Source organism: Antrostomus carolinensis, unplaced genomic scaffold (genome assembly GCF_000700745.2).
Source record: "Antrostomus carolinensis isolate BGI_N321 unplaced genomic scaffold, ASM70074v2 scaffold32641, whole genome shotgun sequence".
In the NCBI taxonomy this organism is placed as follows: domain Eukaryota; kingdom Metazoa; phylum Chordata; class Aves; order Caprimulgiformes; family Caprimulgidae; genus Antrostomus; species Antrostomus carolinensis.
This window is the reverse complement of record NW_010295424.1, coordinates 18,106-45,003: the sequence shown is the minus strand read 5'-3', so window position 1 is coordinate 45,003 and position 26,898 is coordinate 18,106. Positions and strand designations below refer to the sequence as shown.

The following is a 26,898-nucleotide window of genomic DNA, read 5'->3' as shown; positions in this document are numbered from 1 at the left end:
TTCACTGAAATACCATTGAGGAAACAAATGATACTTGGGACATGATGCAGGGAAAGCTCGGAATTTTTTTTTTCTCTACACTGAGCTTCCATTTGTGGAATTACTAAAATGGTTTACTTCGTTATTTTGCAATTTTTATGACTTAGGTTTTGCTTGTGTAGAAATCTGAAGTAAAAATACCAGAAGACCCACCATTATGTGAGCCATTAATAATACATGGTGGGGGTCTCTGGCATAATTTTATGCTTATATTTTCTTAATAATTCATGTATCAGGAAGCATCTTGTATGTGATTTTAATCTAACTTTTAATTCACTTTAGCAACCTACAATTCATCTTCCAGTTATTTTTAATGAATATTTTAGTATACCATGTCTGTCACAGTATATGGCTTTCAGCTGGTGATAAAAGCTTTGTGCTGTGCCTGATGTTAGAGATGTATTTCTTGTGTCTATAATATGATTACAGAAGTAGATTGGGCTTTTATACTCTCAACTGTGCCAAAACTTAGGAAATTCAGTTGGAGGTGAGCACTGAACTCCCTTGCATTCCTTCAGAATTTGCAACTTTAATTTAGAGTTTTAAAAAGGGAATTATAATGTCTAATCATACTTCTGACATTGAAAGAATTTTAAACACCACCAAAATGTGATACAAAACCTCAGCCTCCAGAAAATGTCATTTTTGTTCTTTGGAAGTTGCTGAAGCAAAACAAATTTAATTTTACTGTACAGAATTTAGTTGTTAAAGCAATTAGGATTGCTATGCACACCAGCCACAGTCCCCAGGAAGCAAGTGAAAATTTAAACCACCTTACAGCACTTCTGTTTCTGTCCCTGTCAGTATGTATTTTATACTAGCATCTGTCTTGCACACCAAGATGATTGCGTTTATGTATGTTTGGTCTTTTACAGAGCTCTTGGGTCTGTGTTTTGTTTGGTGTGTTCAGGGTGGTTAAAGAGATGATGGAAGCCTGCCATTGTTAAAACCAAATTCTAAAGTGGAAAAGAATTCTGTTCATTCCAAATATTATTCCATACCTTTTACATATGATGTAGTAAAAGTCAGTATTATTGAGTATGTCTGTAAATTTTCCTCCTTAGAAAAGAGTTAATGTAAAAATTAAATGTTAAAATAAGCTCCTCTTGGGCTGAAAAGCTGTTTTATTGGATGAAACACAACTTACAGAGAACAGACTTGGTATAACAGCCTCCCCTTATTGTTATCTTGGATTTTCAAAATTGCAAAAGAAGCCTTCAGAAAGAAAAGCCAACAAAACAATTTCTGAAGTTACTCTTTGTAAGATTTTTGATGCCATGCTTAATGCTTAGAATAAAATGTTCTGTTCCTGACACCTGCCTCAAGCTGAATCCTTTTTTAACCTCAGCTACATCGCACCTTAATTTGGGAATCGAGTTAACATTTTATCAGTGTCATATTTTACATTTTAAATTCCTTAGGACCATTGTAGAGAGAAACTTCAGAGCTGATCTGATTTTTTTTTCCTTTTTCCTTATGTGTTATTTAATTTGTTGCCATTGAGCAGCATTTTCCCAAAACTGCTGGAGATGAGAATTTGTGATGTCTGAAGCAGACTTAAGACAGCAGAAAGAGCAGTGAACTTAGATTTGGACGGGGTCACTTGTTATCAGAATTTCTTTGATTAAAGGAAATTGTTCCAGCATTCCAGACTCGCAGCTTGCCTGTGCTTTAATGGATTACCAACTAGTTGTATCTGGGGGGTCAGGTTTTTGTGAAGTTGGTTTGATATTTCAGTCAAATTTTAGGCTGCCTGATAAGAGATTACTTTGCCTATGCTGTTTATTGCTTGCTTCAGAGACATCTAACTTTCTGGGATATCAAAAATACTTTCTATTTAAAATTCTCCTGAAAATCTGTGAAATGTTAATGCCAGTTTTCTGAATATTGTTCTTAAAGTGTGACTGCAGAAGAACTCTAATTTCCTGTGACTTTTCTTTCTAAAACTGACCTAACTCAGATCTTGAATACTGAGAGTAACCAGCTATTATCACAGGCCACTTAAATGTCTTGGTTACGCTGTTCCAATAATTTTTATGCCCTTTGCATGTTGCATGGAGCTTATACTGAAAATGTAAGCAATGTTTTTAATGGTTGCCTGTTACTAATATTTACCTCAGATTTTATTTTTGTTTCTCTGGTCTTCAGTGCTTAGTACTAAACTGAAGAGATTTAAAAACTTCTCATTCAATATACAGATACATGAGTTTTTGTTATGCCCTTTTTCTGACTTAACCTCAAAGGTACTCTTTGTCTTGGGTAGGTAGTACTTTTAAATTTGATGGAGGAAATGTAACTAACCCCACCTTAAATATTTTCAATCTATTATTAAATATTGGCCATCAACATCATTTTATGATACGTAGATTCTTTAGTGAATGTGACATTATTTAGCTTACACATGATTGAGTATTATGATGGTGTCTTTAAAGTTGCATTCTACTTCTTATTCTCAGATAGTGTTTTTGACTTCTTTAGTGCTGAGTAAATGGATATTATTCATTCCCTCAAATTGTTTTGACACCTGCTAGTCATACCATATGGACTGAGGAATGTGAGTTTCCTTTCAGCCTGTCAGAGTTGAAAAAAGATGAATGTAACTTTTCAAAAGTTTCAGTCTTCAGACAAGCTATGGGCAGTACAATGTGCATGAAAGAACTTGAATTATCTTGCACTCACAGTTAAACTAGTGCTCTTTGCAATTTTATTGTACCCAATGAGACTTCCTTTTTTGGGATTGGTATTTCCGTACAGTGAAGTTGCCTTCACAGAAGGGAAATGTGGCTTTTCCAAGTATCATTTTGCTACACTGATATCTGTCTTTCTCTGTAGTTCAGAGACCATTTTTTTATATGGTGCATTATATAACCCTGTCTGAATGCTAACTCTGTGTGATTTTATTCTTAAAAAAGCTGTTCTTTTTACTGAAAGTTTTACAGATGCCAAATAATTGTGCAGTACTTGCAGCGCTAGCCCCACTATTGTGCAGCTTTTGGTGGGCTTTTTTTGTTGCCTGAATTTCTTCTGAATGTGGGAATGTTGAGTGTTGAAATCACTTTAAAATACCAGTGCAGTTAAGTATCTTTTAAAGTCAAAAAAGGATTTTTACCATTTTACCATACAAATGCTTTAATATTTACTTCTTGGCAGATCTTAGTAATAACTGGTAAGAGTGGCTGGGCAGGAAACAAGTAAAGAGAACTGTTTTGGTGTTGCTGTATGCAGCTGTATACAACTCCTTATGAAAATGAAAAGCTGTACTCACTTAGAATTGCAAGCTGGCAGAAACTTGAGTAGGAGTTTCTGTTGCTGCTACTCCAAAACAGTACTATTGATATTTAATTTTCAACTTAATTACAACATAAGCATCTTTCCCTTCCTCCTCCAAACACAGACATTTGGTTTAAGAAGGTTGGTTGGTCTGGAGTTTTTTTTGTCTTGGTGCTTCCAGTGTATAATAAAACTTTGCAATGTTTTGTAGTATTTCCTTTCAGTAAATTAAAAAAAAACAAAAAACAAAAAAAAACCAACAACAACAACAAAAAAAAAACAGATAAAAAGGATCTTTAACAACTAAGTGTACTGGTAATCCTGCAGACAACTACTTACTAATTTTACGACCTCTTAATTAGACATATTGAGGATAACATCTCATTGACTTTGTGATACAGAAAGGCAATATGGTATAAAACACGTTGTTATATGTGTTATATTTAAGAGTTGGATGGTTATGTTTATCAGGACACTTAAGTTCTTTATCCTGAATCATCAGGAATGAGAAACCAGATTAAGTTGTAAGGAGCGTTGTGGAATGTCACTACTTGACTATGGCAATTAATTAATCTGTACCTCTGTATGCCCAACAAGGATTTTTGCTCTTGTATTTATTCCTTTCTGCTTTAATGCATACCTATGGGAAGTATTAAGAGTAGCTGCTAACCAGAATTGTCCAACCCTTATCCTAGGAATTTATCCCTACTTAGAATTTTGTAAGTGCAGCTCCACACGGCTTTAGAAAATATGTTTTTGAAGAACTCTATGCCAGACCTGTCTTCTCTGAACCTGGGAAGCAATGTTTACATAAAAATGCCTTGATTTATGAACAGTACATGCAAATACCTTCACTGTGTTTTAACTCATTAAACTTCTTGTGAACATGTTGTTTATAACAAATTACTCATATTTAGTGTTTGTAGGATGGTAAGCATGGCATGCGTTGGAATTTTTAAGACTTAAAGGATAAATTAAAACTGAGTGGGGATTTTCAGAAAACTGTCCGTTTGCAATTGTGTCTGTTAAGTACAGAATCTCCACTGCTTTGACCAGAAAATGTAAAAGACTTTAGCATTAGTTTGAACACTAATCCATTTCTAACTTTGTCCCCTGAAGTTTACTAAAATGTGTGAAACAGATTTGTGAGGGTTCTGCAGTTCTTGTAGGGGAAGAAGCACTATGTAAATGTGGAGGAAAAGTTCCATTGTTCTGAAGCCTGGGGACCTTCAGAACTGTCTTGGGTGTTTTCTTATTGCAATTATTCACTAACTTCTTTTGAATATCTTTCATTAGATTTACTTCCTGGATGTTTTTTCAACTGTCTTGTGATGGAAGGGAAGTATTTTTGAAGTTATAATGGATTTTACACAACATCATAACGAAAACTGGCCTAATAGGAGTATTTCTGTTTGAAGAGAATAAGCATAATTACAAATAATCATGACAACTTCTCATATGAATGGACATATCACAGAAGATTCTGACAGTGAAGCAAAAAATGTGGATCTTACATCTCCTGAGGAACCTCAGAAGCACAGAGAAATGGCTGTTGATTGCCCTGGGGATTTGGGCTCCAGGATGATGCCTATGCGGCGGAGCGCTCAACTTGAGCGAATCCGGCAGCAGCAGGAGGACATAAGGCGCAGACGGGAAGAAGAGGGAAAGAAACAAGAACTGGACCTCACTGCTTCTATGAGGCTAAAGAAACTAGCACAAATTCCTCCTAAAACTGGAATAGATAATCCAATATTTGACACAGAAGAAGGAATTGTTTTGGAGAGTCCTCATTATGCTGTGAAGACACTAGGTAGGTAAAATGCAATGAATGGGCTAAAGGAGAAAATATGTAGTTGATATTAATGTTCTTTTAGGCCACTGAAAGCCTAATTCAGCTAATTCTTCCTATACAGATTTAAAGTCTTTTGGTCCTTTGGATTTGTGGTGGTTTGGGGCTTTTTATTTATTTAGTCAAGCATCAGGATATGTGCCTCAGCAAGTGGCTTTTCAAACCAAATCAATTTGGGGAACACTTAAATACCTTGTAGATAACTAATGAATTCAGCAGATGCCTCCGTCCTCTAGGCTGGGAAAAACCGTGCAAGTAATAACCGATTTTATTGTGTTTGATGAAGCACAGAATAAGCAATGAATAAACACTTATTGTCATTTAAAATCAAAATGTGAGAGTATTTAATGTTTTAAAAAGAAGCATGCTGGTGGTTTCTTCTTATTCTGGCTGTCTTGCGTTATTGTCACCTAATATAATTTACATATGCTCTTAAAGTATTGGCATTGATAGTGGAAAATCTGCTTACCTTGGCACTTAGACATTGAAAATGTAATCTTAGTATTTTTTGAAGAAATAGATTATGAAGTTGTTCATTTCGTAGCTGTCGTTGCTTTAACTATGCTTGTGTAGAAAAGGTTTTTAACCTTTCTTCCTCAAACATAAGTATCTATTTATCTAAAATGTGGTGTGTCACTGGAGTGAAAAAAAGGCACTGGAAATTTGTTGGAGTCCAGTTCATATTTCCAAATCTATACCTGTTCTGAGATCCAGACTGCTTTAAAAAGGTGCCTTTTTGGGGGGCTGCACTAAATATTCTTGCTATTCTTTCCCATTGGCTGGTAGTTGAGAACACAGAGTGAAGAGTAGCTGTCAAATTGCTATTTTTTTTTTTTTTCTTCATCTTTAGTATTTGTGTGCCCAAGCAACATTTCTGCTAAAGATGTGTCTCTATTCCATGGCCTCTGCTAATCCTTATTGTACAAATCAATCTTTAGGAAAAATTAGGCTGAAAGTTGTCCTGTCTGAAAGCAGGGTCAGTAATGAACAAGGCAGATGTACCTCGTTTTAGTGCAGGGCTTGTCACCTTCTGTCCAAGAGATCTCTTTTAAGAAGCAGATTCTGTACTTAACTTTATGACATGTTAGATATTTGATTGTGAAATTCTCCTCTTAGAAAGAGGGAACACAAAGCAGAAGATGCAAAGATTGACATAAAACAGTAAAAGTGACTTCTTTTGGGACTTGCTTAGCTACAGTGGCTAAAAGCTCTGATGACTTGATTACAAGAGGAACTAGAAATGGGAACTACAGAAGGCAGGAAGGAGATTGACTTGGAATTGGAAAGCTAAGGTTAGGTTTCGTGCCAGAGACGTTGAGAACTTGGAGGGCGGCCTAGGTGGAAACCAGTGAGCAAAAAAAGGTAGGCATGGAAGCTGGTAGGAATGAGACATGAGTAACGAGTATGGGTCTGACACGCTTGAGAACCCGTAAGGAGCTAGGGTAGGCTGAAGCTGTTTGAACAGGAGAGACAATGATGGAGAAACTGTTGTGATGATGAAAGGCTATTTTGAAAATCTCTCAGTGTGGGGATAAAACAGGTACAGGCTGTGGGGGAAGCTGAGAGATTGTCAAAGACAGTATTTGTGAAAAGCTGGAAGGAAGAAACTAGGTTTGGCTCAGCAAGAAAGAGGGAAATTGGTGTGAATGGAATCTAGGATTGTGAGAATATTTGATGTAAGAAGAAAAACACCAAACACTGGAGACAAGAATGTAGAGGTCTGTATGTATAAAGAAGTAAATTAGGAAATAATAATATATGGTGTAAGATGCATCTTGAAGAAAAATGACTAGATGATTTTGTCCAGGAGGACAAACACAGTAGTAAATTGCATGATTTAACTAAAGCTGTTCTTCTCAGTGTTCAGATACCATGAAAATCAGAAAACTGTTGATGTCTGTCTCCACTCTGAATTGCAGCAAGTAAGACTTAAAAGCATGTACATAGAGCAGAAGTATTGACTGGCTGAGTGAATGAATATGGTCTGTTCTTTGAGCTAGAAAGGCAAGGAGTTTTAGGAGATGTAATTAGACTAAATCATGGTATAACCATAAATGCACCAGGGAACTGAATTAGGGCTTCACAGCCATCTATTTCAATCAGAGAAGTCATGACATAATATTGACAAGCATACAAACAGTATTTCCTTGCCAGACAGAGTTATAGTAACAATTTGGATCAGGTAGACTTAAGAAGAGATGATTTATAGTAGTTCAGCACTCCTGTTAAGAGTGGTGCTTTCGACTGTACTCAACTGTGATGTTGAGGTGTTGCAAACTTAAAAAAAAAAGTTCTAAATGAAATGCTGTGATTTCTTAACCTATGTAGTCCATAAAGAATCTCTGTTCAGTCATTAGTGAAGTCAAAAATTGAGTCATAATTTTTAATTTAATGAGTGCTTCTGTAGTAACTTGGCCTCTTCCAAATTTTTCCCCCACATGTTTTTTCCAGTTTCTGGATTAATCATTCTAACATCTGATACTAATGCTGAATTTCAAACAAAGAATATTTTTTTTTTAAATTCTGAAAGCTGTCTGTTCCTGATTAGTATCAAGGCTAGGGATGTTGCCTTATGGGGAAAAAAAACAAAACAAAACAAAAAAACAGAACAAAACCCAAAACCAAATAAAACACAAACCATATAGATAGATAGATAGATACATCCCCACACTTAAAAAAATAATATGGTTTCATAGAGTAGATTTTAGTCCATTATCATTAATACTTCTGATTTTTTTTTTTATTGAATACTTGAATTGGAGAGGCCAGACTTAAAAATTTACATATACAACCTTTTCATTTCCAAGAAACTTGCTGGCCCGTGACTTTGTCCAAAAAAACAACTGCTAGTATGTGAAATTTTTTGCGGTTTCTGTTTGATTATACTGAGTTTCTGATCTACACTGCTCCCAACTCTTTCCATCTTTCCACTTTTGCTGTCCAGGTGAGAGTGCTTAGTCACTGTCACAAATCTCTAAGCTTTGTTAGGAGAACCCCAAATAAACCTGGACAGGTGCTAGTGAATTATACAGATATTAAGTTACCCTTATTCAGTCTTTTAAAGTACTAATTTTAGTTTTGCTTGTTTGTGGTTTGTTTTTTTTTTTAATGTGTTAATCCATAGAGCCTCTGCTAAAGATAAGTGTTTTAAATCAGAATGTTGACCTGATTGTCTACATTTTTAGTTTTGAAAATGTTTCATAAGTGTCAATGTCTAGTTTGGCAGATCTTTGCCGAGTCTTTAATCTTTTCATCTTAAGAAACAAACAAAAAAAGCATGCTAGATTGAGAAAAAAAAAAAAAGGATTTTATTTATAAAAATAAAACAGGACACTTAATCAAAACAATTTTAAAGGGCATGTTTGTTATGAAAACAGTATATGATTTAGACAGCTGTCTTAATGGAAATAACTTTCTGTGCACCTAGAACATGTGCATATAAATATTTAACTGGCTTTTTCACAGCAGTATACTTTTATAAAAAGCATAAGATTTTTTTGTTTGCTACAGTTTAAGTTAATTTAGTTAAACGAGTATCTAACATTTCATGTAAGTAAACCTTTTGTGGCTACAGTGAAAAGCCGTTTTTTATTTTTAGGGCAAGAACTGCCTTTTTATACCATGAGCAAAACTTACTTATAAATATGTTATAAATATAAATAAACTTTCAGAAATAGTTTTGTATAAAACAATACTTTTCTTAGCCCTGTCATTCAGGTACTATCTGGAGCATGAGGGTGCAAGTACCAGCACATAGAGTACTATAGAGACCTATAGAAATGCTGGGGAATTAAAGTATCGGGGCTGACACAGAATAAAGCCAAATGTAACTTCTTAAGTTTGCTGTTCATAACTTTTTTTTTTTTAAGGTGATAAACAGCAGCTATTTTCTTTTCTTCTTTTTCTAATCTAACATGTTAAGCTGCGAGCACGGGTCCTCCCCTGCAGTTGCATACTTTTGCCCTGGCAGTCTTTTGATTAATGCGTATATAGTGCAGTGCTCAGTCACATTCCAGCCATTTCATAGCCTAATGGAAAAAAGACTGCAACACTTCTTGAAAAGAAGACTTAAAAAAAAAAAATAGTAGCTTGCTAATTGATCTGCGATTCAGAAATGGACTTGTTCTGCAAAAGAACCCTGACTATTTTCTGTGAGTAAATGCAGAGATGTTAGTCTTGTACTGAAATTTTTTCCTCAAGACAGCTGTTTCAATAGGAAATGTCTAGAGGTGGAGCCTTTTGTTACCTGGCATTTAAAAATAAAAACAATAAACCAACCTGCACTGAAATCTAATCTGTGATTTAGAATCCAGAACAGGAACCTAGAGAGAGTTAGGCATGCGTAAAGGCAGATTTGTATATGGTTTTATGTGTATGGTTTTTTATTAAACAAGTGACTAGGAAATGGTTTGCTAGCTTTTGGGGAATATTTAATTTCACTCCTTTCAAGCACTGTATCTCTTTTAGAATCATGATGGAGGGGTATTTGTTTGCTGTTTCGTGGTGGGGGAAATCATTTGGTATAGGGCTTTTGCATCCAGCATAGGTGAAGATTCAGTGTAGAAGGGAATTAATTACGTGGGGAGGAGAGTACCGTGGTAGTTTGTAAGAAAGGGTGACACAGAAGAAGTGCTGGAGAGAGAATATGTAGAGGCATCTAGAAACAGGACATCTTTATTATAGATACTGAGTAAGATGTCTGTCTTTATGTATTTATATCTTATATGAAATATGTATTAGAATTGTGTGTGTGTATATATATATGTATGTATTTGAATTCTCAGATACATTTTGGGAGACAGACAATTCAAAAATAATGAAATAAAATAATTTATTCATAGGAAGAGTTAGAGGAAATGAGGTTCTTCTCTAATGCCTCCCTGTTCTTTGAATCCGGTAACAGTAACAAATAGCAGAATTTTGGATTGGTGTGGTTTTTAACTGAACAGGTGTCAGTAGGACCTTTACAATAACGTCTGACCATTTTACACTACAGTCAGCTGCTGAGGTGCTTTGGTAGCCTGCATACTCCACTAGATAAGAATTTTGCCAGATGACAATGCCCTGTTTAGCAACTTGCCTGTAGAGTGTTCTTGAGCCTTCTTTCCAAATGACGTTTCCCCCGTGTAACAGGCAGTACATTGTGTATACAGTTCCCTAGTGAGGCGTTGGCCACCTTGGTTAGCGTTGTGAGCTGTGCTGGATTGCACCTGTGGAATATCCTGCACACCCAGTATCCTCTGTGCAGCTTTTGTACTGCTGCCCTTTGTTTCCTTGGTGGTTACAGGAAGAAGCCCTTGACCTTTGGTGGGTAGGATGTTTTTAGCATGTGTGGAATGGTTTTGGAGGTGGTGTTTTGTTTGTGGTGTTTGTCCTGAAGACAGTGAAGTACAAGAGTAGTAGCTCTAGATTATTTGATTCCTTTTATTATGCATAGCTGGCTTGCAAACTCAGAATTGAAAACATATGTAGGTATGCTTTGTCTGAAATTAAAACCATTAAATTTGTTTGAAATACCTATTTTATTGGGCTTTACAGTTTTCATGTGCCCATTTATCAAGCGTTTTAATCTTCTGCTGGACAAGTTTGAGTCTAGCCTTGTGTTCATTGTGCTGGTGAATTCGAGCTTAAAAAAAGGTAAAGGGAACTTCTTGACAGAATGTATCCATGTTAGTGATCAATATCTACTGTGATTTTTTTGCATGTAAAAAAATGCAACTTAGCTGATGTCTTGATGGCATTTGTCTTTTAACATTATTTAACTAACTCATAATGAATAAATTAAGGTTGATAAAACTTAAAAATAATTCTCAAAGCTGATATTTTGATACTAGTAAGGGAGATTGACCTCAGTGTCAACTAACAGTTTTAAAATTGAGGATTTTCTTTGTTCTTTTTTTTTTAATACCAGGATTCAAAATTCTAGCTTACTTCAGTTTATTAAAAGAAAAGATAGATGACCAGCCTCTTGTGACTGAACAGATTTTTTTCAGTGTGAGAATGTGTACATTATTTCAGGCACAAAATAGCCACTGTTTTTTTGGTCTGCTTGAGGATTTCTTACCTGGGTATATATGCATTATAGGTATGACTCACATTCCTTGTTTTAGGTAGTTTCTCGAGTGCTTAATACTGAGAAGTGACATACTTTGCAGAAGTTTGGGTTGGTTTTAAAAAAAAAATGTTAATTTGTTGACAGTCTTTAAAAAGCACCCATAAAGCATCAGATTAGTTCTTAAAGCTCAAGAATGTAGTACATATACAGTATTCTGCAAACATGTAGAAGCTGGTTATTAAAATTTGTTAAAATATTTTATGGTCCAAGCAGAACTCATAATCTCGTAGGTAAAAGATGTGGACTTTCTTCTGCTGCGGATGACTTCCAGAACTCTGACTATAGATGGTGTTTTTTTCATCCTTACCCTTTTGCATTAATGTGCAAAGGCTGAGTATAATTTTATGTTTAGGAATTGAGTAGTTCACTTATCAAACACACATTCTATAAGTAAGCAATATTTAGTTGAGATGTCTGTATCTGCCATATGTGGCAGATATACATGGAACAATATATACTATAATAGTCACTAAACAGTGGCTATTCAGTGTATCAAGATTAGTTTAGCAAAGGAATTATTTTCATATTGCAAAATAGTCCCTCTTGGACATTTAGCTATACATGAGCTGCAATTATTGGATCTTTTATATAACAGTGATTTCTTTCAGAGAAGAACTGCTCCTGCAATAGGAGTTCAAATTTAAAACAGTGTATCAGCTTTTTTATTTCTTCTTTTACCAACTTAGGGTCTTTTTTTTTTTTTTTTAAGATTCAGCTATGTTCTGCTAATAAAAATCAGAGTGAATAATGGATACCTGATAAATTTGCATACACCATCAATAATTAAAAACTGAAAAGCAAAAAAAAATTTGTTAAAAATCTTAATGTAAACATTACTTAATTATGAATCTTATTAACTCATACCTCATTTGTATTTTGTTATTTCCTACCTAGAAGTGGAAGAGCTGTTAAATTCTCTTAAGCATATCCAGCACATTTTGGTAGACCCTCAGAGCCAAGAGGATATCTCTCTCATTTTACAGCTTGTTCAAAATACTGATTTTCAGAATGCATTTAAGATCCACAATGCTGTTACGGTGCACATGAACAAAGCCAGCCCTCCCTATCCTCTCACCTCCAATGCACAAGAACTAGCACAAGAGGTATGTACAGTATGCATCTCTGTGTTATCTGTGAAACCTATAATCATAGCTGTTGTTGAAATATGTACTTGTCAAGCTTGTCTGAGTTACTGAATGTTGAATATGAAAGGGATTATAATAGTCTCTGATTGCTGTATCCAGTTTTTCCAGATTTCCAAACAGTAACCAGAAAAATATTTTGAGGATAAGAACTCCCTTTTTAGCATGGATAGATATGTAACAGAAAAGATACTATGTTTAAACATTAGAAAAAGGAGCAGTTATGAAAGTCTTAATTCTTTTACCTTCAGTATTTCAAGCTTTCAGGAATAGAATTACAGTTCTCTATTATTGTGACTTTTCTCCGAGTTGAGCTGTGGTTCTTAAATTGGGAGACATCTCTGAGAATACGGCTGTACTGGAAACAAGCATTCTGCAACTGATTCCTTAATACTTAATTTCAATGTTTTAATTACTGCTGTGATGGTCACATTACACTTAATTTTTGTCTCACAGATGACACCTCTTTTATAAGATCTGCTATATCTTTAAGGAATTATTAAAGTACACTTTTAGAAATATGACTGAGCAAGATTTTTAATCTTTTCAGTCAGATCTTAATTATTGGAAATACTTTCACAGTTTCAGCCAGGTTAACTACTTTCTTGGAGACTGACTGACTTGAAAATGGATGGGGAATACCTGTATACAGTAGCTCTATAAGGATTAGTAGTAACTTAGAGAAAACTCGGGAGATACAAAGTTGCTGTGAACAGAATGAGCTTTCACATGAGGCCCTGTACAGCTGAGACCCTCTGAGGGGTTGCTCAATAACTTTATCTTCACTTTCCATGGCCTGCTGCATGAATATATTGCAGTGAAGTGTGGCTACACCTTATATGGCTGTACGTTTATTAACTTTAAACTAGCTAGCCTGAATACCAGTATGAGTGCGAGCGTAGCGCTGTAGTGTCCAACAAAGCCAGATCCAGAGGCTGGGTAAACACTCCAGCATTTAGCACCCAGTGAACCAAACTTATCTGTTCAAAACTGGCTGAGGTACCCCAGTTAGAGTACCTCTGGAGCCATTCCCCAGTTGTTCAAAGGTATGTCACTCCAATTTCAGTATGGCAGCAAGTTGATTGATTGATTGATTGATTTGTAGTATCTGGTTTTCTTTCTGCTGAAGCAGTTGTTTTCAACAGTTCTTTCCACTCTCCTTCCTTTTTTAAGACTTTAACCATGTAAGTCAAGGAAAACTTCATTGCAGCAAACTTGAAGTTCTTTTGCGGAATAAATGACTGATTCATGAGGGACATCATTTAAATGTTATCTAAAGGTGCAGTGTGCTGATTAAACTGCAGCTCAGGATTTTCCTGTTTAGGTTTGTCAGTAAGAAACCAGGTGGGAGTATTTTAGATATGAGCTTCTTTCTGCCTTATTCATCAGCCTGTTGGCTGCTGTAGGATCCTCACTAGGTTTCTTCGTTGTCTGCAGGCCTGAAGGATTCTTTTCAGTTAGCTTCTGTTTGTAAACTACTTCCCCAAACACCTACTTTACATAGGTCTAGTTTGGAATTTAATTCACATAAAAGCCAGAGTTTTTGAATCTTAATTTATAATATAGAATGTTACAGATTGATCTCTTAAGAAAGCTGTGTTTTCCCCTTCATGGATACGATGTCCTTTTATTTGCTGCTTAATAGAAGTTTCCAAGAAGAAAATATGCCTAGGAAAACTCTAGGTCTGTTTTCAAACTTTCATATCCCTCCCCATCTTCACTACCCCTCCCCTTCCCAACACATTCCTCTCTTTTTTCAGGTGATTTGGTTAATCCTAAAATCAGAAGGTGGTACAAAGCCAGTTTTGTGTCTCTTAGAAATCTGTGAAGAAGGTTAAGCATACAGAAAATATTTCTTTAATCTAAACTTTTTAAACCAATGAAATCTTGTCATCACCCAGGAGACTCTTACATAAAAGGCAAACATATTCCTGTACTCGTTTTGATTCTTTGTCTCCCATCCCTGTCTTGTCCAGCCTTGAAATTCCTGAAAAGTCAATATATTGCATATGTCTGTTTCCATTTTCAGATGTAATCTAGTTTCTCGATGATTCAGCTTCTGGTGTATTTAAGTGACTTGTATTTTGCAATATCTTAATTAGCATCCTAAAATGATCAAGCTGGAAATTCAGGTCAAATATTTCTGTGACTGACAGAAGTGTTTCAAGAGGAACACGTTGAGGCCTCCATTCACATCATTCTGTACTTCCTAGTCTTGCCTGAATAGAAGATCTTATGCTCGTTTTTCAGATCCTCCATTCCTTTTGGAAAGACTTCTGTATTTGTTATGGTAGCAGTACGGGAAGAAATTGTTTCTGCTTTAGGAAAATTTGGGTTTGTTTTTTTTCCCCTGACAAAATGTCTGTCTTACATGCCCTGGTTCTTTCTTGCACTGTGATTTTTAGTTATGTCTTTTGACTTTTCCTATCCCTAAGCGTCAGCATGGGAAGCTCCCCCAGAAAGCAGTTTGGTTACTTAATTCAGGGTGTTTTTGAAAAGCGACTTGCAAAAGCCTGGATTTAAGATACTGATGATATCTTGAGGATAAAAGCCACAAGGCATTACAAGAAAGAAAAATAGTAGATACATGCATAACATTAAGTTTAAATGGCAGGTAATGCTAATGTGCATGTTTTAGTGCACAGGTCATCGGTGGCAGTGTATCACTGAAACTGTTTCAGAGTGTGTGTCCTAATTTAAAGCTGCAGACATCTGTTTTGTTTTGAGGCTTTGTGATGTGGAGGAGAACCTGTTCTAGAGCTCATGCATTTGTAGCTCTAAGATGAAAAGACAGTTTGCAGTGCAGTTTCATATTGCAATATGAAACAACCTTGCTTAAAAAAAAAAAAAAGAAAGAAAAAAGTAAAAATTAATATTAAGTTAATTAAACTACCCACTTGGAAATGTGTTTGGGAGAATTATTATTTGCTACACTGAACTTCATTCAAAAAATCTGTTTTCATTTACTCTTTCAATTTATAAGACAATGTATGAACAGTGTCTTGTGAAAACTTTTTGATTTTGAATTTTTTAACCATTAACAATACATGAGAGTGGAATGGTACATTTTTATTTTCTAGTCCTCTTTAGGAAGTTCTTAAAATTAGTGGTATACTTGCACAGTTAACTTCTCCCACCAATTCTGATAATGAGGCACTAACACCTCAAGACTTTTTGGTTTTTAAGAAATTTTAATTGAATTTAAAAGGTGGAATGAAGCACTTGAGCTTAAGGAATTTGTTTTAGAGAGCTAATCTTAATGTAAAGTGGTATAGTCCAAGTCTTAAATAAAAATAGCCAGTAAACATCAAGGGTAATTAAACTGATTTTAAATCCATTTAAGCTTGACCAAGATTGGGGTAAGGATTATGGGAACATGGTCTGAATCTTGACCTTGTAAGAATATTTGATGCAGCATTCAAGACTGTTGTAATTTTTGACCTGTAAGAGCACATATCAAATACCTTAAAAATGTTCTTGCTATTAAATATACTTAGTAGGCTCAATTTATATAGGCTGTGTTTCTAAAGGTTTCACATTTGCCACTGTTCACTTCAGCAAGTGCAAGCAATTAAACTAGATCAGTACCTTTGAGAGGATGCACTGGAAGCTTGTAACTTCTGGTAAAAGTGCATTACGATGCACTTACATTCCCTCTGACAGTCCTGCTCACCTGAGAGTAAACAACAAGAGGGTTTTGCAGGTGTGGTTAAATTCTGAATGTTTAATATCACTCCAGTGTGTGCCTCCACGGTACAGGCCTCCAAATTGTGGTGTGTATAATGAAACTGATAGCTTTTTGGGGGATGCTTGAACTAAAGTTAACGTAATTAACAATAAAAGCTAGGCTGAAGAGTTAAGAGAATACTATTATTGACATATATTTAGTGTGGCTTGCCTATGCTGTCTGTGGTGTGTCACTTGTGGAGTGACAGCCTACATTCAAATTTCTTCATCTGACAAAACCGTGGGATTCATCACCACGAGTAACAAAGGAATCTGACATGCAGCAATGCTGGTGTATATAGCAGCCTGAAGCTTTCCTAGCACTTACTTAAATAACCAAATAATAAATATATCTTTCTCTTAAAAGGGGAAGGGAGGAGCTATTAAAGTTTTGAATAATTAAATTAACCTGAATAAAGTATATTCACCACACACAGAATGACTGGTTGTGCCTGGTTGCTTGCTTTTCCCCTGTTAAGCCGCCAACCTCTGACCTTACATTCGTAAGGTTTACTTGCTTGCAGGACTTCCTACTTTCCAAGTACTTTTTCTTTTGAAAAAGTCATAAAGATTGGATAAACAAGGCTTTAAAGGCTTCTTGCGGCTTCTTCAAGAAATTAATTGAAAGTTAGAGACCTTAAATAAATCTCTATGAGAAAGTCTTTTGCATAGAAGAATCTCTTCTTTCAACGCAGAGGAAAATTTGTTAGTGAGATACATCCTTTACAGTGCTCTGTCTGCTTATGGCATCCCAAAATTCAGGATAAGCTGGGCATAGTGGCTTCCTGGCCAATTCAGAGGTATGACTGAGGTCAGGTCTATATGAAGCCAAATTAAAGTTAAAAGTTAAAAATTAAAGTTAAAAAGTTAAAAATCTTATATAAATCTGGCTTCTAGTTTTTTTTCTAAGCCATACTAGGCTTGTTTGCCGTGAGGCATGTTCTAGGGATGTTAGAAGGAAGGCTTTTGGAGGTTGTGCCAGGTTTATTGCTAAGCACAGGAACTTGTTCCATCTGACAGTGTTTTGTTGGTAATGTAAGGATCAGATCTTGCTCTATGGGAAAGGTCCCTTTAGTGGCTTCTGCTAGAATTTAAATTATCTTTACTGTTTTCAGTACTGTCACCTGGTAGCATCCAAGAGGGTTGTTAGCATTGCTGTAGATAATTGCTCCTGGCTCTTCAGACCTTTAGATATTGTTAGATCACACAAAAAGCTTAATAATTTCCACTTTGGAACTTGCGGTTTCTCGATTCTCTGTTATGTCACGTGACCTCATCCTTAAGAGTAAAAAGCTCTTGAAAAAAAACTTTTCTATCCCACTGAAAGCTGATGCTCTGATATGTATAATCTGTTCTTGATGTCTCTGGAGTCATTTATGCTTTCGGACGTGTGTGCCTTTGGTCAGGTTAGACCAGAGGATGACGACTGTGGAAAGTATCTTCTCAGCCTCAACTCTGGATAAGAAGGACTTCCCTGCTTCTGGCTTTCTCTGCAAGCACACCAGGATTCTCTTGCATTTGCATGTCTGCTAACTGTATGAGAAGGCAACTGAAGCTGCTTGATCATAAACCGTACTTAATGCAGATTATTTTGGAACCAGACAAAGAAATCTGGTTTCCTGGGAGTTTTTTAAGTTTTGACTTATATACTTTGAGGCAGGGGCTCCAGGATGCACTGCAAAACCTGTGTTGGAATCTTTGATCTTGATATTGGTGGAAATAGTTTGGGTAAAAATAAACCATCTGCTTTTAAGGAAAAGGGAGGCTAGCCATGTAAATAATAAATTAATCCACTGTAAAAGACCCCGCATATTCACATAATAAACTTCATTGTGACTGATTTCACTATCATATTCCTTTCAATTTTTTTGTGTGTATCTTTGTGGTAGCTGAGCTCATTGCCAGCCTCTGGTATTGACAGATCTGTGTGATGCACTGGATAGCATCTTAGATTTGGTAGATAATCCACTGAGGCAAGGTCTGCTGGAGAAATCCTGTGGTCTTATTGCACGTTTTCCTAATGTATACCAAATTAAGTTCAGTCAGCCAGTGTTAACAATTACATGGATATACTTTGCTTTTGGTAAAATGAGTAATTGCTATAGGAATGAGTAAAAAAATGCTTTTGGTAAAGTGAGTAATTGAGTAGGGGAGGGAGGATTGATAAATAACTGAGTAGATTAAGAGTTTTACTACTTGATTTCTTTGTAGGTACAAAGTGTTTTGAAACCCAGTCACCATAAGGATGGGCAGGAGCTTAATGCTTTGCTGAATGCCCCTCACATGCAGGTAAAACAAAATGGAACTTCTAATGGATATATTTCTTGATGCTGTTTTCAGTATAACTTATTTTTTGCAAATGTTTTGGGCTAACTGGGCAAGGATGGATTTTATTCTTCAGCTCTGTGCAGATCTCTTAATATTTTTCTAGGATGGGGAGTTTCCAATTTCCAGCAATTCATGTAAACTTCCAATGAAGTGTAGTGTAGGTTGTATTCAGCCCTTGCTGTATTCTACATGTATTACAGAGTAATTTGACATAAACAAAAGATCAGTAGGGTCAGTGCTACACATGAGCTGTTTTCTTATCTATGTTTTTTAATTCGACAGCTGTTTCATACTTACCATAGGGTGCATAAAGGGAATTTTGCCCTGTGGTGGTGGTGTAAATTAATGAGTAGTTTTCATTGCAGTAACTTATGTCTGTATCCTCAGTCACATACATAGTAAACCAATGTCTGCTTTTTCAGGAAGGAGAAGGTGTAAGTACAGTCACAGTTGTGTGTTCAAAATTGCTTTTTTATTATTTTCCAATCTGAAAGGAAAGTTTTGGAAGGTATGTAGCAGTGTATGCTACATAGCTGTGACAAATGATTTTTTTATTGCTTGAGTCAGTTTGCAGTATTCTGTAACCTGCAAAGACTATTCAAATTGCAGAATTTCATTGAACTCTACTGTTTCGTATACATATTAAGTGTGAAATTTTCTGTAACTGAGCTGCTTTTATTTAACACTAGGCACTTTTACTGGCTCATGATAAGGTTGCAGAACAAGAAATGCAACCAGAGCCTGTGGCAGATGAAAAAATTTATGAGAATGTTGGTGTGTACGGAGGGGAGACGGTTAAAATAGTTCGCATTGAGAAAGCTCGGGATATTCCATTGGTAAGTACTGGTACTCACTCAGTTTATATGTTAAGAATTTTTGTCCTTTGCAGATTGCTATGAAAGTTTTAGAATTTGAATGTGGAGGTGATGTTTAACTTGTAAACACTCTCCCTTCCTCCAAAATGAGAAGTAGTCATAGACAGTGAACTTGTGCGTATCTTCATATAGCAGTACCTGTACTACCGTTTAGAATCTGTACAACTTCTGTCAACTGGGGTTTGGACAGGACTTCTTGAAAGAAGTCACTATCCCAAGCTTTGCTGCAGGGGAGCTTATAGCCTTGTACCAACCACGGGGGTTTTTTTTTGGCGGGGTGGGGGGGGGTGGATTTTTTTTTTTTTAGCAACTCTCATTTTCTATTTTTCATTTTTCAAATAAGTGTTTCTTTAGGAATACATTTTTTAAAAAATCATAATTCTTATGGTGTGGAGCAATTCAATTCTTCAATCTTTAGTACAGCTTGAAGAAATCAAGCGGTGTTTTTTTAAGCTGGAACATTGGGTGTATGCATTCAAGCTGTTACTTGTGTTCTCTTTCAATATAATTTCTCCAGTGGCTTGGAATATATACAATAGCTGGCTTTGAGTTTCATATGTATAATAAATTCAGAATGTGTTGCTACTACACAGGGTGCTACTGTTCGCAATGAAATGGATTCTGTTATCATTAGTCGGATAGTGAAAGGAGGTGCTGCAGAGAAGAGTGGCCTGTTACATGAAGGAGACGAAGTTCTAGAGATTAATGGCATTGAGATTCGTGGAAAAGATGTTAATGAAGTTTTTGACTTGTTGGTGAGTTGAACACTTCTTGTTTTCCCTGCAAAAAAATATTCATTTCGTAAACTGAAGCCTGCTGGCTTTGCTTGTCATTTGTACTCATATTTAGCATTAGTTCTGAAGTATTTCATTCTGATAGCTAGTGTTTATATGCGGAGGGCCACTTCAAGTTTTCTTTCTAATGCATAGTATGATATTAATAAGTGTAATGGCAATTATCTGCAAAAATGAAGCCTACAGATGTGGAAGAGTCAAGCTATCATCTTGAGACTTGCTTTTAATGATTTCTAAGAAAAAATTTGTTGAGCTCTGAAAAGCCATGATTTTTTCATCTTTGTCTCTGGTTGAGTTTGCAATTAACAAATGTGCAGCTGTGTGACTGTGGTAGCGTCTGGCTGGGATGGAGGTAGTTTTCTTCATAGCAGCTTATATGATGCTGTGTTTTAGGCTGGTTTTAGATCAAAACAGTGTTGATAACGCATGAGTGTCTTAGCTATTGCTGAACAGTGCTTGCACAGTGTCAAGGTCTTCTCTGTTTCTCGCTCTGTCCTCCGCCCACAAGTAGGCTGGGGGTGAGCAAGAGGTTGGGAGGGGACACAACTGGGACAGCTGACCTGGATTGCCCACAGTGATATATCATGCCATATAACATGCTGAGCAATAAAAACTGGGTGGTGAGTGAGTGCCTTTGCATCAGTCGTTGGGTTGGGTTTTTTTCCCCTTCACTTATTAAACTGTCTTTACCTTGATCTGTGAGTTTTTCTTGCTTTTGGTCTTCTCATTCTCTCCCCAGGGAAGGGGAGTGATTTAGGAGCTGATGGGTGCTTAGTTGCTGGCCAGGCTTAACCCACCACAAATTGTATCACACAGGACCTTTACGTGCCTAGACTTTTTGCTGTTTCCCTTCTGATAAAAACCCTTTTGTCTAACAATTTACTAACATAGACATTTTTCTGTTTATTACACTTTTCACATTCATGACAAAATTATACATCAGTTCAAAAGCAGCTAGTGAAAACAACAGGCAAGAAATCCATCATGAATTAGGAAATGCAGAGGTGCTCTCTCAAAAGCCCTGTGAGTCAGAATGCCAAAACCTGGGAATTACCAGTATTTTCCATTGCCCAATATTGCTCTTTTCTCATGCTTTTCCCTGGCACCTGCCATTGATCAGTGTCAAAGATGGGACACCTGATGAAAATGACATACTTTTTAAAATTTAATTTATAACTGTGATACAAAACTTGTGAAATATCCGCTAGCACTTATTTAATAGGGTAAATCTTTGAATTACTTACTAGATCTATGGTCTATAGATGAATCAAGATCAGGACAAAGACATGGGTTCTGCTGTAGATTCCATTGTTGTAGGATGAATAGGCAGCAATATCGATAGATGAGGTTGTCTTATGCTGTGATAAGACTGTAGGTTTTAATGGACAGTTTCCACCTTTAGTTGGATTTTTTCTGAAATTTGCTGTTAAAATTTTTCAGCTAATACATGGAATAATGTCAAGTGGAAGGAAGTAGAGGCAGAAATGTATTTGGTTTGGGTTTGGTTTTTTTAAGCCATTTAAAAATTATTATAGTTATTTGAAAAGCCTTCAATATCCGTGTGTTTTTTGAATCAAAGATATCTGAGGTTCTTCACACTCTCTAATTGTTTCCAATGCCATCTGTATTTTCTAAAAAAGCGCCATGTTTAGCTAAGTCCTGTGCTTCTGAAAAGTGATTTGTAGATGCTTGACAGATAATTCCATTCTTACTTCAGCTCTCTGCAGGGAGCTTGTTCTGTTTTTGAGCAGCTCCTGCATCCTAAAGTTACAGAATAAAAGATTTAAAACCACAATACATTAACAAAAGAGCAAATTACTGGCTGAAAATGAAGGGGGGGAGGGGAAACACCTCAGGTAGTTTTTAAATATATTTTTTTAAATCATTAATTTAAAAAATAGTTTTAATTCTTTGTGTTGTATTTTGCAATGGTGAAGCGTAGTGAAGTTTTAAAATGCTTCAGTCCCCAAAGAATACTTAAGCACAGGAAAAGGAAATTACTTTCCTTTTTAATTTTGCCTCTACCACTTGCTACTCAAATGATAATGAACTGCACATGACTTGAGCCAACTATTCACACCATCGCAGTGAAATTCTATGCATTCGTCCTGGTACTGCGCTTACTGACGGAAAATAGTGGATTTTCCTTTCCTGCAGCCTAATCACGTTATGCTCAATTATGTTCCCTTTATTTAAGCCTTGGGTCTGCACGTTTTGAGATACGTGCATATGTTTTGGTTTTATGCAACACGAATTGTGTTAGGGTTCATGGAATGATGTATAGGAAGTGAGACACGTGTAGACCTTGTCACGGGTTGGCATTTGCATTTTATCTAGATGTTTGCTATGTGTGCCAACATACTCTGCATGCAAGAGTTTGTAAACAAATAAGGATTATGTGAAGCCAGGGCATTATTATGTATTATTATACTAATTAGTAGAGGTGTTTGCAATATTGATATTAAGTACTTTACAGATGCGGGATCCAAGTGTGTTAAATTTTTAAACAGCGTTTTGTAGACCTTAGTAATGTTAATAGCATAAAATCATAGTAGAAACATTTAGATTTGAAAACACTGTTTGACTGAGCAGTTTTAGAAAAATAATTATATCTTATGTATTTTTTCCTCCTAGCATAGATCCACTTGTTGCTATTTTTGAACAGAGCAAGAGAATATTGCTGTACATTTCTCCCAAGTCTCTGCTTGACAGATTTGCAACTTCTCCATTTCAAATAGAAACAGTTTGTGTATAATCAAGGCTTTTAAAATCTGAATATCAACATTTGGCTTTCTAGTCTGTCACTGAATCACTGCATCTGTATCTGTACTGTATCTTTTAAACCAGTTAAGGGATATATTATGTGCTTTTAGAAACTGTCTTTTGCTGGGAAGTTTTGAAGCATTTTCCAAAATGTTACTTACTAAAATTCTTAACCTTAAAGCATATTTTGATACTGTGTATGAAGAATCTGTTTTTTTTTTCCTCAGGCTGACATGCATGGTACTCTGACCTTTGTATTGATTCCCAGTCAGCAAAGCAAGCCACCTCCAGCGAAGGAGACAGTTGTAAGTAGCTCTACGTAAGTTCTTGAGCTTGGTGATAGATACCTTGTTTTTCCAGTAATGTGTAGAAAATACTTCTGTAGGTCATTTACATTGTGGAATAAAACCAAAACTTAATTGTTTAAATTGGTTCCATTGTAACACCTGAATTAACTATCGAAAATTATTGATGGTGTTAAGCTGAAACTCTTAGTATTATTTTAACTCCATTTCTAAAATAATAAGAAATTATAAAAGTAGAACTGCCTGTGCTTCTGAAATTCTATTTTGAAATCATCAATTTGTCTATATTTATATATATTTAAAAAAATATATATATCAAATATACAAAATTAGATTGATGGAACTTGCAAATATGGTTTGGGATTAAAAGTTTATATTCTGGAAACTTCGTTCATTATCTTTTTAGCTAACATACTTTTTTTGAGACAGCTTTAACAGTTTGAAGAAAGAATGCACAGATTTATATTGCAGTCAAACAAAAACATTAATGATTGGTGATAAAATATTTTTAAAGTGACACTTCCTAAAGCCCAGCAAATGGGTTTCAATCTGTGTATTTATTAGATATTTTAAACAAATCAGAATATCTCTGATACTTTCAGAATGCAAAGAACTTAAATCAGTAGCTCAGGGATTTTTGCCTCCTACAGTGGTGAGGAAATTGCATAAACTTTAGAATTAACAAGAGTTAAATTCAGGTCTTCATCTCCAACCTATCAGAACTGTGTCTTTTTCCATTGCTAAGCTAGGTAATGATTCCATTCCGGTATCTCCTGTATGCCCCAGGTAAAGTTCCAATTTTATAGGATTTTGGTGGGTTTATATATTGGAGCTCCACTGCAGTTACAGAAAGGTAGGGTGTAATTCTTCAGAAGTCACAGGGTTTTTCTTTTTCTGTTTTTTACATTTGACCTTCCACAGATACATGTGAAAGCGCATTTTGACTATGATCCTTCTGATGACCCTTACGTCCCCTGCCGAGAGCTAGGCCTCTCTTTTCAAAAAGGAGATATACTCCACGTGATCAGCCAAGAAGATCCAAACTGGTGGCAGGCTTACAGAGATGGAGATGAAGATAATCAGCCCTTGGCAGGCCTTATCCCTGGTAAATAAAGCTCTAGAAAAAGCTTGACAGCCAGTTGTTACTATAACCCTAGGGGCAATATACTGCTTTTCAAAGGCTCATATACCCTTAAGTATCTGTAACTTTGAGCCTTTTGCAACAGAGCTCACTGGTTGGGTAATTAACTTACTTAAAAGGTTCACCTTTTAGAGGCACCTCTGTGGAGAGATGTTAAATGCAGACTAAAGCTCCCACTTCCACAGCAGTTCACCCTTCCAGAGCTACTCTCCTCTTCCTTTACTCCTCCACCCTGGGCACACTGTGGATTCAGAGTTCCCTCTGCTGGCTGTGGCAGAAACCTGGGACTTCAGCCTGCTTGTTCTCTGGAGATAAGAACAGCTGTTAGGTTTCTTACTATATCAAATAGTATGTTTGAAGAACGTATCTTTTTCATAGTAACTTTTCTGCATGTTTCAGTTACTGCTTCCCCTCTAACTGTTGGGGGGCCTTTGAGTAATAGAGTTTTCAGACATTGAAGCCAATATATAATTTTTGCATCGAAATATGTACTGCGCTCTAGTCCATTGAAGATTGGCTGATCTGTTAAACACAGTGGACAAAAGACCTTTCAGATTCCATAGAATATCACATTGTTGCTTTACGACATTTGAGAAGGTTGAGAGGAACACTGATTTAAATATAGGCTAATATTTTTCAAGCTGAGGTTCAAAGTTTTAGTATAAATAGAACACATTTAACATACAAAAATAATTAGAAAACCGTAGCGGAGAAATGCAGTCTTTCTAGTAGTTTCCATTTTCCAGGAAAAACTGCCCAGAATAGTACAAATGCTCTGCAAATCTTTAGTGATGAATATATTTTTTAAGCAATAAACAAGCGTCTCAGCTTCTTATACGTCATATTCTACTAGAACCTTCAGAGATTTAAAACCTTAGGAAGAAGTAAAATGATTAAGTCATAACAAAAAAAAGTATAGAAATGGTTTCTAAATGTTAAATGCTTTTGTACTTTTTTTTTTTTTTAAACACATTAAGGAAAAAGTTTTCAGCAACAAAGAGAAGCAATGAAGCAAACCATAGAAGAAGACAAGGAGCCAGAAAAATCAGGTTGGTTATATACTTTCCAAGGGAAAAAAACCTAACTCTTACAGCAGTAATGATTAGTGATATCTGGAGTCTTGTCATGGAAGAGTTGCAAAAAATTCTTCTGTTTTTTGTAATTCAGGTGGGGTTATTCTTTGAAATTATTGATGTAAATACAGGTCTGAATTTAGCACTTCATTGTATAAATCACAGTTTTTTCATAACTTAAGTGCATTGTAATTAGGATAAGGGAGGGGAATTTGGAAAGCCCCTTTTTTCTTAAAGAATTTTATCTGCCGTGACTCAGTTGAAGTCCTTGGCATGCAACATTCGTTTAATACACCAAGTGGTTGTAATGAACTGAAGAATATAACGCCTGTTCAAAACTGCAAAATAAATTCCCCACTTTAAAGATCCAGATAGTAGGTGGGAAAGGAAACTTTTTACTGTATGGGTATTTGATTGTGGTGATTTTTATTTTGGTTAGGAAAACTCTGGTGTGCGAAGAAAAACAAAAAGAAACGGAAAAAGGTTTTGTACAATGCAAATAAAAATGACGGTAAGCAACATCTTTTGCAGTGTGTTTGCACTTACAAGCAGCTATAAAAGATTCTACAAAGAGCATTGTGAAAAGAATGCTGAAATTCACGATAGGATGTTAGAAATACTGTCTGAGTGATGATCTGTGCGGGAGCGTTTTAGTGAAAGGTGCAAAAGAGGTGGCAGGATTTTTAGGGTCATTTAGTGTCTTTAATAAAGACCAGATGATGGGGTAACAAACCAGATAGCTTTTTAGGCATGGAAGCGCTTGTAATTTTACAATGATGACCCAATTTATTATGGATGTTGTTATGCTATATGATATTATCTAGGATATTGATTATGTTCTCTGCATAATTAAGTTTATTAAATGAAAACTTTCTCCACAGAGAGTTTGTAAGTTATTTATACTATATTCTTACAAAAGTACTTTGGGATTGGGATGATTATTTTTGTTGTTGTGGGGCATGAAGTGCTATTGTTGTACTAGAAGCTTGTTTCCTGAGTGTGTGCTACTACTTACATCAGTAGTAAGTGAAAACATATTTTCTTTCTCCAGAAAGGAGGGGGGAAAAAAAAAGTCTCACCTTACTGGGCACGTGATGATCTTTGTGGCTCTGTTCCTTTGGTGACACACAGTTGGGTGCTGGGCAGAGAGTCGGGAGCTGCCTGAACCTTGATGCTGCATGACAGGCAATGCATGCAGCTAGCAGTAAAGTCTGTTGTGACTATTGTATTGTTTCTCTCTCAAGATTATGACAATGAGGAAATTTTGACCTACGAGGAAATGTCACTGTATCATCAACCAGCAAATAGGAAACGGCCCATTGTTCTGATTGGCCCACAGAACTGCGGCCAAAATGAATTGCGGCAGCGACTTATGAATAACGAAGTGGATCGCTTTGCCTCTGCAGTTCCCCGTAAGTTTGGGCAGATACGATTGCTTATTCTAAACTCTGTCTGCAGACAAATCCTCTTGTGTTGGA

The 26,898-nt window shown here is 36.0% G+C and overlaps 1 protein-coding gene across 1 annotated transcript in view; it reads left to right on the top strand.

The window, feature by feature from the left end:
* The first annotated feature begins 4,603 nt into the window (after positions 1-4,603).
* The window catches only part of PALS1 (protein associated with LIN7 1, MAGUK p55 family member), a 27,555-nt gene continuing 5,260 nt past the window's right edge, over positions 4,604-26,898 (top strand). The window contains exons 1-10 of the mRNA XM_010177986.1: positions 4,604-5,119; positions 12,168-12,376; positions 18,353-18,430; positions 19,159-19,305; positions 19,938-20,099; positions 23,129-23,206; positions 24,128-24,311; positions 25,325-25,396; positions 25,860-25,931; positions 26,665-26,832. Of these exons, the coding sequence (XP_010176288.1) occupies positions 4,753-5,119; positions 12,168-12,376; positions 18,353-18,430; positions 19,159-19,305; positions 19,938-20,099; positions 23,129-23,206; positions 24,128-24,311; positions 25,325-25,396; positions 25,860-25,931; positions 26,665-26,832 (1,537 nt within the window). The 5' untranslated portion in view covers positions 4,604-4,752. The remainder of the gene's footprint in view (positions 5,120-12,167; positions 12,377-18,352; positions 18,431-19,158; positions 19,306-19,937; positions 20,100-23,128; positions 23,207-24,127; positions 24,312-25,324; positions 25,397-25,859; positions 25,932-26,664; positions 26,833-26,898) is intronic.